The sequence below is a fragment of the Hippoglossus stenolepis genome, chromosome 20 (assembly GCF_022539355.2).
Source record: "Hippoglossus stenolepis isolate QCI-W04-F060 chromosome 20, HSTE1.2, whole genome shotgun sequence".
NCBI classification, from domain to species: Eukaryota; Metazoa; Chordata; class Actinopteri; order Pleuronectiformes; family Pleuronectidae; genus Hippoglossus; species Hippoglossus stenolepis.
The window spans coordinates 11,332,595-11,346,638 of record NC_061502.1 but is presented as its reverse complement, the minus strand read 5'-3'; the positions used below and the strand labels follow the sequence as shown (position 1 = coordinate 11,346,638).

Genomic DNA, 14,044 nt, shown 5'->3' with positions numbered 1-14,044 from the left:
CACACACACACACAAAACAGCTAGAGGGCAGATTACATGAAGGAACGTGTTGAGTGAAGTTTAAGTTTCCCCAAAATTATCAATATGAGAGTAGAAGCTTTGCAAACATGACACCAAATGAAAACAGAAAACATCTTTGAGCTTCCAAACAAGTAAACAATTGGCCAATGTGTTGTCTGTTGCTGTTTACTATACATACTTCATATCATGTACTGTACAAATTCATATTATTAAACATTTTATGGTTACAAATATCATAAAATAGTGATGAGTACTGGCACTGGAAGTAAAACTAAATCTTAACTCTCACTTTTTAAAATCCAACAAACACATGATCTTGCAGGAATTTTAAACAATGTGCATATTCAGAGTTTCTTTGTTTAATAGCTTATAACATGTTTAATTCTTCCTGATAACAGGAGCCGTCCAATCCTTTCTACAATCTTGTCCCTCATCCGCAGGTATAGTTTGCACAGTTTCCTCCAAACACAGATATCCTTGTCCCTGTGGTAGTTTTCTTGTTTTGTTGTTGCAAAAACAAAATCCCCATTGAAACACACTTGTCATCTTAAGCGTGTCCCGGCCTCCATCCTCAACCTTGAACCAGATGGCCGACCCGCAGCTTCCTCTGGAGAAGACTAACACAGTCATTATGTTTGCTCTCTGAAGGCCAATCTGGTTTGATCCATAAACACATTTAACTTGGCTCAAAGCTGCAGCCACATACTGCTGCCATGTTTGACCTCAGGAATAAACCTGGATGGGAAATAATCGAACGGATTTTATGGGTCACAAGCTTCTGTGAAAGGAAAAAAAGTCGATTCTTACACTTGATGGAATGGCCGACCTTGACACGTTGTTGTATCTCAGTGTTGCAAAAATATTTATATAATTGCAGGAAGGTTTATTTTCCTCTTATTGAGTCTTACACGGTATATCCAACATATTGCACAAAGTTAGAGGACGATATGTTTTAAAGCCGTGTCCACACTTCCTTAGCGATGGATTTTGATGATGTCCTTTAGCTGCTTGGTGAATGAGGCCTGCAGGGCCTGCGATGAGCTCTCCAGCCTGTTGGCGATGTCTGCGGCAGCACGTAGCATGTTGTTGAAAGCCGAGGACTCTTCTCTGATTCTGCTCCGGACGAACAACGGCACAGGTCACCAGGTGGAGGGAAGGGGAGGAAGAAGATGTGCAGAAAGATTGAGTCAGCAAAAGAAGAGCTGAGGACAATTTATACAATACAAGAGGAGTGAGGAGCTCCTAAATGCCCCATCTCATAATCTTAATCTACAACTCCTAGATCAGCCCCCTGATTCGGATGGGTACCAACATTTTGTTCAGCTTTTTTTCCCAACCCATATCACATCCTTTCATTAAGATTCGTAGTAATCTGTCCATTGGTTTCTGTGTAATCTTGCTCATTAATAACCAAACTAAGAAACAAACAGACAGGGGTGAAAACATAACGTCCTTAGCGATGGTAATGATTCATGGATCTTGATGAAAACAATCAGGCATGTTTAGGGACAGCTACAGTTTGAAATGTTTATTGCAGCAGAACCTAATTAGAGTTCAGCTTATTGGCTCCGACTTAATCACTTCCCCAGATACTTTGGAGACTGATGAGCAAATATCTTTAACTACCTGTCGGAGCTCACAGGTTGATGCTCGGGTGATGGAGGGGCTGAATCGACAGGCTTCGATACCGATGCAGGGCAGCAGAGACGCTGACAAGCAAAGGGAGAGATGGGAAATCTTTGCAGTTTAAATAGAGCGGCAAATTGGGAGGGTGTGTATGACAGAGGGCTGTGGAGAGTGAGGCATCTCACAAGAATGGAGCAGTGCAGTAAAAAAAAAAAAAAAGTTTTTTGTATTTGTGCACACAAATGGTCCCAGGGCCACTTATTGGAATTGCAAATTAATGTTTCTGCTTCAGATGCCTCAGCCTTGTTTAAAGGGCACGACACATATGAATTTACTAATTCAGATATGTTTCTCTCCAGGGCCACAATTAATAATAATATTTTTGATTAGAAGTTATTATGTTGATTTTTAAAATGTCAGAAAATGATGGAGTGGTTTTCACACATCCCTGGAACCTGAGGAGTGATGAGTCTGGTGTCGTAATCTTTTTGAGGAGACCGTTTGCGGAGCTGAGGTTCAGAGTTTGGATTTGTGTTTGTGTTGTATGGTCTTTTTTGTGTTGTAGACTTTTGATTATCTTTTGTTGGACTCATTGTTGTGTTTATGGATTTCGGCCTTGTTTGGATTTTTATATCACTTGTTTGCACTTTGAGTTTATAACTTCCTGTTTTATTTTGTAATCACCACTGTCTCTTGTTTAAGAGCACTTCACTTCCTGTCTTTGTCTGGTTTCCCTCCCTTTGTGATTACCTGGCCTCAGTCAGTTCCACCTGGTGTAGTTGTCAGTTGTGTGTTTAGTGTGTTCCTCTTGTTCTTGTCAGTTCTCCTGTGAGTGAACCAGCATCTTCCGAGTGTTTATTCCCAGTGTGTATTTGACCTAACTCTCTTTATTGACCCTGCCTCTGCCTGTGTGTTCTTGGAAACCTTTGCCGGATCTCTGCCTCCCTGTTCACCAAACCTGTAAGTCAAATCAAACTCCGTATTGAACCATACTCGTGTGGACTCCGCATTCGGCTCCATTTTTGTTATCAGTCCTGATAAAAGCTTGAAGGAAGCAACAAGAAGGCAAAAAAAGTTTGCTCAAACATTTGGTGTAAAAAACCTCTCACTTTATATGTGCACCATGTATCTGTGCAGTATCTGTATTTGTGGACACAGATGGTCCTTAGGATACTCAGCAATAGAAACTGCCTCTGCTGCATTTCAGGTGAATTACCAAAGTCGGACATATTTAATTTCATTAAAATTTCATACTAATTGAGTTTCAGATACTTATTTAAAAAAATTAGTGGTCACACATCCCTGGAAACCCAAGAAGAATTTGAAAGAAAATTAATTTAGAATATAACTAGAATGTCCCTCAGTAGAGTGTGTATTCGTCCGCCAAGGCCCAACAGTCCCCTTGTGAATCCACTTTTAAATTCAAATTTTTTTTATTTGGATCTGCATCAAATCACACTGATAAATATCAATCCCCTATACCCCTATATACCAGATTGTTTTTCAAGATCCATGAACATTTCTCTGAGAAATCAAGGAAAATGTTGACCCTCCCTCAGGACACCAAAAAACGAGCCTAACCTTTTTAGCTCCTTTACATTTCAGCCATTAACTTCATGAAGCTCGACACAAACACGTTTCATTCCCTGCACTCACTTCTGCATCCCAGCCAGGGCGTCCGACGCGTCTCCCTCCAGCTGCTTCTCCAGATCTTCCTCAGCCTTCTCCACCACCTCCTGACACCTCTTGTGCTCCTCCTGGGTGCCGACGAGGTTCTCCTCGATCACGTCCTCGTACCTCTGATCTCCCACCTCTGCCCCCACAAACTGAGCCAAGTTCTCCATCACCGCCTCGTTCCCGTGCTGGATGGCCTGCAGATAAGCCAGCTCCCCTCTCTCAGCCTTTAGCCGTCGCGCCAAAGCAGCGTCGGTGGCGAAGTGGAGCGAGCACCTGTCCGGTTGGGACTCGTGGTGCAGCGTGGGCGACGGTGATGGAAATGCTGCTGATGTGTGAGAGTCACTGTTGTTTTTCATCCTCACAGGCTCGTCGCCGGCTGCCTGCGACGTGTCGTTGGTGGACATTACGGCAGGATCAATGTCAGAGCCTGAACCCCAGTCAACATCCCCGCTTTGGCAGAGTGTCTGGGTTGCCATGGACACCCAGGCCAAGATTAAGGGCCACATCCAACAGCTCCACATGGTGACCTGGAAGAATGAGGAAGGGGTGAGTAACAGGGAAAGTGTAGAGAGAACTAAACATCTTAGCAGCCTGGTTTAGCACAGACAGTCAAAATATATATCTTGTGGAACTGAAGGAAACCCTCAACCCCCTCGCGGGTGCTTACCACTGTGCCGCCCCTATGCCTTTCAGTAACATAGAAATGGCTTCTACTGAAGTTGATCTGAAATATTCAGTGGCATAATAAAAGTGACCCTGAAAGTCAAACTGCAGAAGTTTGCTGTAATAGCAGCATTTAATTTTCCTTGAGCCACTTAAAATTCATCTTCGGTTTCTTCTTTTGGAGTTCTCTTTGTGAATTCCCCAGAAAAATATATTTACCCCGTCCAAGGGTTAAGGGTTTTTACCCCTTGCACAAAAAGAACTGAATGGATTACCATGAAGCTTGGTGGAAGAATGAGTTATGGTTCAGGAAAAGAACCCATTATATTTTGGTCTGTTTTCTCAGGGAATAACTCGTGGAAAGAATCAGGCGTGAGTTTCTGAAAGTTGGTGCAGCTTGGTGGGATTTAGGTGGATTATTGGGTCTTGGCGGAGGTGTGCCCTCTACTGAGTGCTAGTTTCACAGTATTTGAGTCGAGTTCAGATCCAAAAACCAGTTGCTAAGTGACATTTGGAAACATGAGTTTGATGTTTAACTTCCAGGCTGTGAAAAATCAATCACACCTCAGTCCTATCTTGTTGTATTCCCTCCAATGAAGAAGTATCCTCAGATTTGAGTGGAATTCCAATTTTTACCGACAATTTTCAAGGTACTATATAATTCTGTGGTATTTCAAATTATTTAAATTTCACTGTAAGGTAATTCTTCCATACGATGATGTCATAGCAGATTGCGCATTTCCTGTGTCTTTTCAAGCTCTCAGTTTTATAACTGCTGATTTTAAAAGTGTAGCAGAAAGTTGTGTGCTGCTTGAGTTGTGGTTGTGTACTGGAGAATGCCTCCCGCCCTGTGGCCTGGTCATGGCTCTGTGGATGAGTTGTGTCATGCTCAGGCTGTAAACTCTGATGCAGCAGCGTTGTTTGGGTAGTTTGTTTGTAACTGGCAGGTTGTCTTGCGATCTTTCACATCTGTTCACCTCATAAATCCTGACAACACATGAGCAGGAGCAGCTTTTTGCAAAATTCCATCTCAAAGGTTTTGTTTTTCTGTTCCTCCAAAGAAAATGATCCCTCCTGTATGTGTCACTGTCACTCTCATTTCACTGTACTGCAGACTCCCCAGTCATGCATCTGGAAATGTATTTAAAAAGCGGCACCGGGCCCGTGAGGTGGAGGTACACTGCAGAGCTTTTTTCTGCTGTCGGAGCACATTCGTTTGCAGCTGCCTCGAAACTATTTCAACCTCTCACAGCTCAACTGAAAATCGGAGTGGGTGGGATTGAACACGTTCTGTTGCGAAACACAGAATGATTGCCCAATCACGCTCGCGACGAGAACTAGAACGGACACCGTAAAATTGTCCATTTATTTTAAGATGAGTTGTGGCGTGAACCAAACTCATAAAACGACCAACTGTCGGCTGCTCTCTCTCTCTCTCCATCACCTCCTCTGTTTCTGATGACTTTAAATGGTGACCTCACATATGTTACAGCAGCTGGGAGAAGAGTCGTGAAGAGAAACGTTCAAACCAACGACCAATGATATTAGGGTCATTTCTTTTTAGTGACGTGTGTATCATCTTGATCGCTCCCTGGTGGCTGGCTTCAATATAGGTCATAAATCCGGCCTCCTCCATGTTAGCTGACAGGACATGGACCAAACTAAAAAGTTAAAGTACACGTCAAACTTGTCTCAAAAGTGCATTCTCTCATTTTAGGGAGTTCTTATCCCATCAGTGGGACCTTGATACCGTGGGTCCTGCTCAGACCCTGGCTCCAACAAAAAAATGTCAAGATGGTGGCACCTTATCCGCGGTATTTAGGATCTTAATTTCCGCTGTTATCTAATGGAATAAAATATATTCACTTTTATTTCATTTGAGGTGACACATAACTTGAGAATATGTATCAGCTTTTGTAAACGTTTCCTATTGTATAATTGGGGTTTATGAGCGAGTGTTTGCAAAACAGCCCTAGTCTAGAGGAGATTAAAATATATATTGTGTGTGTGTGTGTGTGTGTGTGTGTGTGCGCAAATCTTTAGAATGTTGTGTTAAAGTCTGAATTTAATGGTCAATTAACTCTAAAATGTACTAAGAAGATACAAAAAGCCCATCTATTTGCAGAAAAGGCTTTAACGAATGACATCTTCAGAAATATTCAAAGCGTCGTGATTGAAAAGAGCTGGAGCAAGGGCACGTCCAAGCACTTTGTATCGCTCTGAAGTTTTACTCTTCTTGTTTGGACTTTGATGAATCAAAACCCTCCGCTCTCTCAGCCTAATGACAGAATACAGCCAAATGGAAATATATCTCACATTCTAACTTCTCCGTGTTCAATCATCATGGCAGCAGTAAAAAGGCACAAGTCAGAGGACATCCAGTGACATTAATTCGGTGTCTAACGGGCCTGTTAACTGGAGGCACGCGTGCTCCTCTGCAGATCACAGATTGGCAGGAGCAGTTGCCGTTTGTCTTTGGAAAATGTCTGCGGTCTTTCCACGCTGGCTTCCTCTGCTTCGGTAGTAGCAGTGTTTGTGTTAGACTCTCTGTGGCCCGTCGTGACCTTTTTTGGCTTCACTTTGACGGCTCTCGTCATCGTGAAGTGGTTTTTACAGGCTGATGTTTTTGCTTTCGGCTTAAAATAGCAGAAGTGCGGCTGCCAGAAGAAAAGCAGCCACATATGTCCTCTTAGTAATCTTTGAAAAGAAGAGACTACATCCTTGTGTAGTGGAACTTTTCTGAGAAGATTATTGAACATATAATCTTTTTTTTTTTTGTGGTCAATTCTCCCACAGTTGTTCTCAGTTGGATGCCCTGAGAAACTTCAAGAAACAATTTAGAACATTTTTACATCACCTTCCCTGGTTTAACCTATTTCTACTTTTTGTTATTGTAATAGTGGTAATGGTTAAATTGTCACGTTTAGTATTTTTAGTCTTTTGTTCTTTTATTTGTTATGTATAACAGTTAGAGTAAATAATTTTCCAACCTTGATTAAATAAACACCAAGAACTAAGTTATTGCCATTATCTATGAATCTTTTAAATATTTTCTTGATTTAGGTCATTATTTTTTCAAAAATGTCCCCTAAAAAATATGATCAGAATTTCCTTAAGACCAACGTCATGTCTTTAAAGTGATGGTTTTGTACAACTAATAGTCCAAAGCTGGATACATTTCAATCTATAATCATAAAGGACATATACGTTAGGGCCAAATAATTGGTTAATCATCTGTGTTCCATAAAAAACGAGTTTATATAAAGAGTAAAACCTTTTGGATATCATGTGTAGACCTTTTTGAATTTGATTGTTTCTCAGCTGTGGGTCAGAGCTCCGGCTGTTTGCTCCGTGGCTGCAGCTCGGCCTTGTGGTGCCTCTTGTCAAAGCCTGAACAGGTGAGTTTCACGGGTGTCACAACCATAGACTGTATCTAAAAAGGTCCCAACACGCTACCACTTCACCGTTGCCATGACAACTACGTTCTTTAGGAAATAAAGTAAATATAGCATAGACAGGCGTCATAGATTTGCTGTTTACATACAGGTAAATTAACAATATATATATATAATTAGACAAATAAGTGCAGTGAAGACCTGTGTGTAAATGCATCATATAGAAACTTTACTGCATCTAAAAAAAACACCAAACAGCAATAATCCACATAAACAGCAGTGTTTTAAAACCCTCCTAATAATTTAAATAAGTTTAATTCCCCTTAATGTGAACTCGGATTAGATTTTTCTGCTTTTAACCGGTGAGAAAGCTTCATTATACTTTACCATAACTGAAAGTTTTATAAATAAAAGAAACAAACTTACCCAACTCCAATGATTTTTCACAGCTAAATTCTCCCCTCTTTTTTAAACCGACTCAAACGACTCAGGGACAACTTTTCACAGGCACAGAGAACAAATACTCACTCGCTTTCCTTCCTCTTCATGTCAGGGGAGAAAAAGAAATGTAGACACACACACACACACACAGACTTAAGGTTTGGCTGGAGAGCATGGTCGCCTGTGTGCCCCTCTCTGTTGATGAGTGGGGGTGAGGAGGAGGAGGGGGATGTTAGCAGAAAAAGGCTGAAGCTGAATGATTTCTTTCTTTTCGGTGGAGAGAGGGGCTGGCAGAGGGGAGGGGGTGAGGACGGAGTGTAATCTGTTTCACATCTGTGGTTGGGGGGACAGAGGAAGCATGAGGAATGGGGAGGGGGTGTTTTATGACCATGCTGAATTCACATTTCCTATGTACTTTAGGAAAAGTTCCCTTTAACTGTGTCTGGACTCTGCACTTAGGTAATTTAATACGTGGAAGAAAAAACAAAAGCTGCTTCCAAACCAAGACAGTAGTGAAAGAGAAATAAAGCTTTGTACAGTTCGAGGTTGGGAGGTTGACAAAGATCCAGTAATGTAGTTTGGTCAAATTTTTGGAATTATGTTTTCTTGAAACCACAAAATACTTAAACGCTGGTGTTTAGCTCTCACAGTTCTTTCCTCCTAAATTATTATTTAAACTAACATTGGAATAGAAATGTTCTAAATTCAGTTCAGTGATCCTGAGAAAACTGTCCATTTGAATATGGTTTATTATCTGCTCCAAGGGGATTATGCTTTCGTCTGCATTCGTCTATTTGTCTGTAGCTAGCATTACGCAAAAAAAACTACGAAACTGATTTCTACAAAACCTTTCGTTGAATTCTCAGAATAACTCATGGATCTTGATCATAAAAAATTGGCATGTTAAGGTAACTGATTTTGATCCGAATAAAAATCTAGATCTAGTGAATTAAATGTGGTTAATAAAGGGACATTCAAGTTTAAAATAAAAATGTTCTAAATTCAGTTTAGTGAACTTGAATTTGGAGGCTTATTTGAAGCTCTACAGCAGCTATTTTGTTGCCATCTATAATAATGTTCCCAAAATGCCATTGCTTTGAGGGTATAATTATCACCTCCTCTAGGGAAGTGTCAGTTTGCACAACCATGATGTAAAACAAATGTGGAAGACGTCAGGAAACGGCTATGAAAACCAAACTACTACATCCATGAAACGAACGTGAAATGAGAATCAGATGTTTCACTGTGAATCAACAGGGCAAAAACAAGGATTGCAAGCAATTTTAATAAGTGCGTTGAAGAGAAATGTATTTTTCTCTGCTCTGTTAGAAGATCACTTGTAGCCGAAAAAGCCCAAATCCTGAAAGAAAGAAAAAGGGGGAAACCTTCTTGAAGGATGTTGGATACATCAGATGGTTCAAACCACTCGCTCTGTGCAGGAAAGCAAACGTGGAGTCATGTAGAGATTTACAGTGAAATATTGTACTTTGTGGAATTTAAATCAAAATCAATCCGAGTGATGACAGATACTGGAAAAGCAGGGATCAGGTTAATATACTGTAAATGAAATAAAATCCTTCTCATCTTCAACGGTCTTCAGTCAGCTCTTTACTTGTTGTTGCATCATGTACGTCCATGCAAAGGAAAATGACCAGAATTAAAGTTGATTTGTGCAAAATGGTCATAAAAGACTGAACTAAAACGTAAGTACTTCCTCTACCTGGTGTTTTTAACACCAGGTATACATGTCATCTTTCTAACTTCGCTGTCCGCACCTCACAGATGCTCCTGTGTCTTCAGCGCTGATTTAACTACTAAGCTAATAATCAACAGATTATGAAAAGATGATATCTGGAATACCGCCAGTGGCAGGTGGGCTCACTGACAGGATAAGAAAATATATATTTCCACCTCTTAATCCTGGATGTAAAGATCCGTGGCTGATGGCAAACAGTGATCCACATCAGCTCTGGTTTGAATGATTCCGGATTCCGACGGAAGGAACGATGTTTCACCGGAGGCTGACTTTTAAAAGGAAGAGATCTTTGGTTTTTATCGGCCTCTTATCAGAAACCAAGTCATAACAACACTGACAGGTCTCGAGCACATTTTTATCAAATTGAGGAAGAGGATTATAGATATTTTACTTCATGGACGATCAGATATCCGGTAACAAAATATCAGTTTCAGAAGGACACACTGTATTTACCTTTCGGGTTATCTTTGCCCTTTTTGAGTGCTTTGAAAAACCCAATACACACTGTTGTTATGGTTTGTTGGGGGGGGTGGAGTGTTTGAGTCCACAAAACACTTTTGGAGCTTCAGTGGTAAACACTGTAGCAGCCGATTCAAGTACAACTGAAGATATTAGTGACTTATCTTCAGAAGTAATACAACAACAGAAAAAACACGCACCATGCAATAACAAATTTTACCCCTGAGACTCCAGAAGTGTTTTGTGGACTCAAACACTTCACCCACACCTCCAAAGTGCTTTCCAAATAAAATGTGACATTATTATACAATAAGCATTATTACAGGTAAAGACAAACAGGAGGCTTCTATTGCTTTCAAACAGGATAATGCATCAAATGTCATCAAATCAATCTATAACCATTTACTATGTGTAATTTGCACAATTCTTACTCTAACACTTCAAAGATTTTCCAAAATAGATTCATCAACACGTGTTTAAATCCTCCTGTTGTGTCGGGGACAGATGGTCTTTTTCAAACATCAGTGTTAAAAGCCCTCTGCCATGTTTGGACATGCACGTAGCGTGTCCTCTTCCTCCCCCTGAAACCACAGGAAGGCTCCGTATGGGAGCCGTTTTTCACTCTTGGTGTAAACAGTGTCACACAACTGACGGATGAATGTTGCATAATGTGGGCAATGGAATGCAGCCGCTTTTATTGCAGGGACATGAAAAGCTGTTTGAGGTAGAGCTGCGTGAATTGTACGTATTCACATGTTGAGAATCAACTCATCCATAATGGAGTTATGGAAATAAAAAATAAGAAAATCAGCAACGAGTCAAGTCAAATTTTGTATATATAGCACATTATAAACAGGCTTAGAAAGTAAAATAATATATAAAAAAAAATTAATAAAACTGAATAAATAGAAAATACAATGAAGCAATGAAATGTTAAACATAGTAAATAACTGAGTAGTTCAGGTACCTAACTTCTCCGTTAGAGGTTAATGCTCTTGTTTTTTGTAATGTTTTATCATTTGTTTTTGTTGTTTTCTCTTATTTGCTATTGTTTTTTAAGATGTGTCATTGTGTTTTCTTGTTTGTTTGTTTTTATACTTAATGATTCGTTGATTTGTTTTTCTATTTTGCTCTTGTGTTTTGTGATATATTGTTGGGTTTTTGTCATTTGCCGTTGGGATTGGCACTTAGATAATATGTGCTAAGACGTCGGGGCCACTGCAGTATGGTGGCTTTAGCTTATCCAAAACATACTTTTAAAAAGCCAAGTATGGAAGACATAAAATATCCACATTTCAGAGGGCATCTGTTGATATTCTAGAAATGAATGGTTTCCTCTAGTTTTAAATATTCTACCTGGATTAATCCATATGTGTAACAACACTCTGCAAATACTCCCCTTGCTCCAGTTTCACCTGGTCCCATGTTAAAATCATGTATAACTTTAAAGGATGAAAATATGAATTCACCTGGCAATGCAGTTTACAGAATACATAGCAGATTAGACTGTGACCGTGAATCTATTGACCAAGAAACTGTTTCAGCATTTTCTAATTGACCAACAACTCGTGTTACGCCGAGGGCTGTTATTGACCAAGGCCAAGGACTCTGTGCTCTCTGCAGCCACTTATCCACAGCGGCGCGGCTGCGCTGAGAGCCACAGTGTGCTGGTGCTGATAAACTCTGCTAATCCACTCAGGGACCCCAAACACAGCTCAGGCTTTTCTTCAGCGCTCAGAACCAGCGCGCTCTGCCGCTTTACCCACGTTCGTCCTCTCGCAGCAAAGATTTAGGAGCTTCTGGGAGCAAGAGGCCGGCGTTTGCGATAACATTCACTTTAAAAAAAAAAAAAAAAATCTGTAATGTGTCAAATTTGTGCGCAACAATTAATATATCTGTCGCTGGAAATGTTCTGTGAAATTCAGGGCTGCTGCCAGTCGATATTCTGTAGCACTGACACGTTTCCTTTTCTTAGGGCAGCGACTCACCGGGCTGAGCTTAGATAAGTAACACCAGCAAAAGCCTGCTACTAAAGTCGCACTTGAACACACCACAGACCAACCAATGGTTGTATCTTCATAAACAGCAAAATATAATTTCACTCCAATAATGTGAATTATTCCATCAAGTCAAATTTCTCTATATTTCATTCTGGTTCTCTACTGCAGCTTGGAGACTTTCTAACGGCATTCAGGACCGACTCCCTGAAACTGACTGAACAAATGGACTCTCTTATGAGTGCGACACATTTTCAAAATGAGATTATGCATGCCACTTCTACTTCCCTGCCTTGATTAAATCTTGCTCTGCTGGCAGCACTGAGTTTGTTGTAAAAAAAAACCCACAATCTTTAGTGCGTTTGTTTTTCTGCTTTTTGCAATGCAGCTTGTATCGGAGATGTATTTGGAGAGATGTGATGTTGCTGAGATTTTGTGGATCTTTGCGATTTCGAATAAAACCAATCTCATCATGCACATTAGTCACTGGGATTAGAAAAAGAGAATTTGAGGAAACAACAAGTACCTTTTGCAAATTTATTTCCCTGTGTATATATTTACATAGTTTAATCCAAAGCTTATCTCTTCATTGCATTACACTGACGAGTGTTTCCATCGATTTGTCCACCTTATTTTCTCATAGGGACAAAATCAGTGCTTTGAAATGAACAAGATGAGCTGTGATTGGCTGTGACCAAAGGCTGTGTATAAAAATGAAGCCAAACTATCCTGGATACGGGTGTCGCCATCTTGTACTTTTGATATAATTTGGAACCAAACTGTCAATCATGACGTTTCACATTGTATTTAAAACATCAGATGACTAATTAAATACAATCTCACCTTAATTAACCCTTGAACACATCAATGCGATAAGAGCTACCTAAATGACAGAAAAATGTGTAGTTTGGTCCATGTCCATTCCACTAACATGGAGGTTGATCAAGACGATTTCGCTTCACTTCTGGGAGTCGAATGTCGTCCATCTTTATTTCCATTGTCACAGTCTATGATCTGTGATTAATATAAGCCCCTAACACACCCACTGTTATTTTAAGATTCAGGTCACAGGTCATTCAGGTCACAAAGAAACTAAAAGTACCATCATTCCCTCTGCTCACATTGTACCTGATCACAAATAACACTGTGTTTCATTATAAAAAAGAAATGACCCAAAACCCCTTCATGTCTTTTAATTAGGATCTGAAAGGCCGTAGGTCCCCGGGGCAGTGGAAGGGCACAAGTGGTCTGGACTGGGTTGTGTTTCATAACAGATGCCACCCTGGAAAAAACCCCTACAAAAACACAGACCTACATCCAGACCTCATTATATAAGTCAACCAGCAGGAAATGAGACAGCCCGAGGATATTGTGAACACTGATCAATCAGAATGACACTGATTTGGACCAATGGAAATGCATAGTAAAGGTTCAGTGTTTTTTAACATCCCGGTTCTCTGAGCTTAAGTTAAATCTAATTAAACTCATCTCCAGACAAATACGAGATAGATGTTCCGAGGGCGAACCAGAATTTAATCAGACAAACATAATTATCCTGTTTAGATGTTTCCTGGAGACCATGAGGACAGAAGGGATGACTACATAATGGAAGTCATTGACGCCATCCCCCATGTCACCACTTTCCTGAAAACAGAATTACATGTAAATTCAATGATAGACACACATATTATATTATAAGGTAGTAAATATATATATATAATTTCCATTTTATATATGTATAATCTTTCATACTACTTTGATACTATTTCTATACTCTTAATCTAACTTTTACACTGCTTACATTAATTTAACTACTTTTTCTGTTTGATATACTTATATACAATAATTATATCTGTTCCATTTTATATTCAATTATATTCATTTATATATAATATACAATGTTTTACTCATTTTCAGATTGTATACCATACCTGCCAATATAATTTCAATATCTCCATAATGCATAAATACAGCATACACCCTCGTGCAATCATCCTGTGCCACAAGTA

The 14,044-nt window shown here is 40.0% G+C and overlaps 1 protein-coding gene and 1 long non-coding RNA gene across 2 annotated transcripts; one reads left to right on the top strand and one right to left on the bottom strand.

Annotated features, from left to right (window-relative positions):
- Positions 1–170: 170 nt before the first annotated feature.
- si:ch211-142k18.1 lies at positions 171–3,845 on the bottom strand. The gene is made up of 2 exons (XM_035143295.2): positions 3,304–3,845; positions 171–1,134 (listed from the first exon to the last, which is right to left on the bottom strand). The coding sequence occupies exons 1-2, from the start codon at positions 3,843–3,845 to the stop codon at positions 996–998; spliced, it is 681 nt and encodes a 226-aa protein (XP_034999186.1). The 3' UTR covers positions 171–995.
- On the top strand, positions 2,491–13,616 carry LOC118099043. The gene is made up of 3 exons (XR_004694236.1): positions 2,491–2,607; positions 3,689–3,870; positions 13,236–13,616. It is a non-coding gene; the product is annotated as an uncharacterized LOC118099043 (long non-coding RNA).
- The last annotated feature ends 428 nt before the right edge of the window (positions 13,617–14,044 follow it).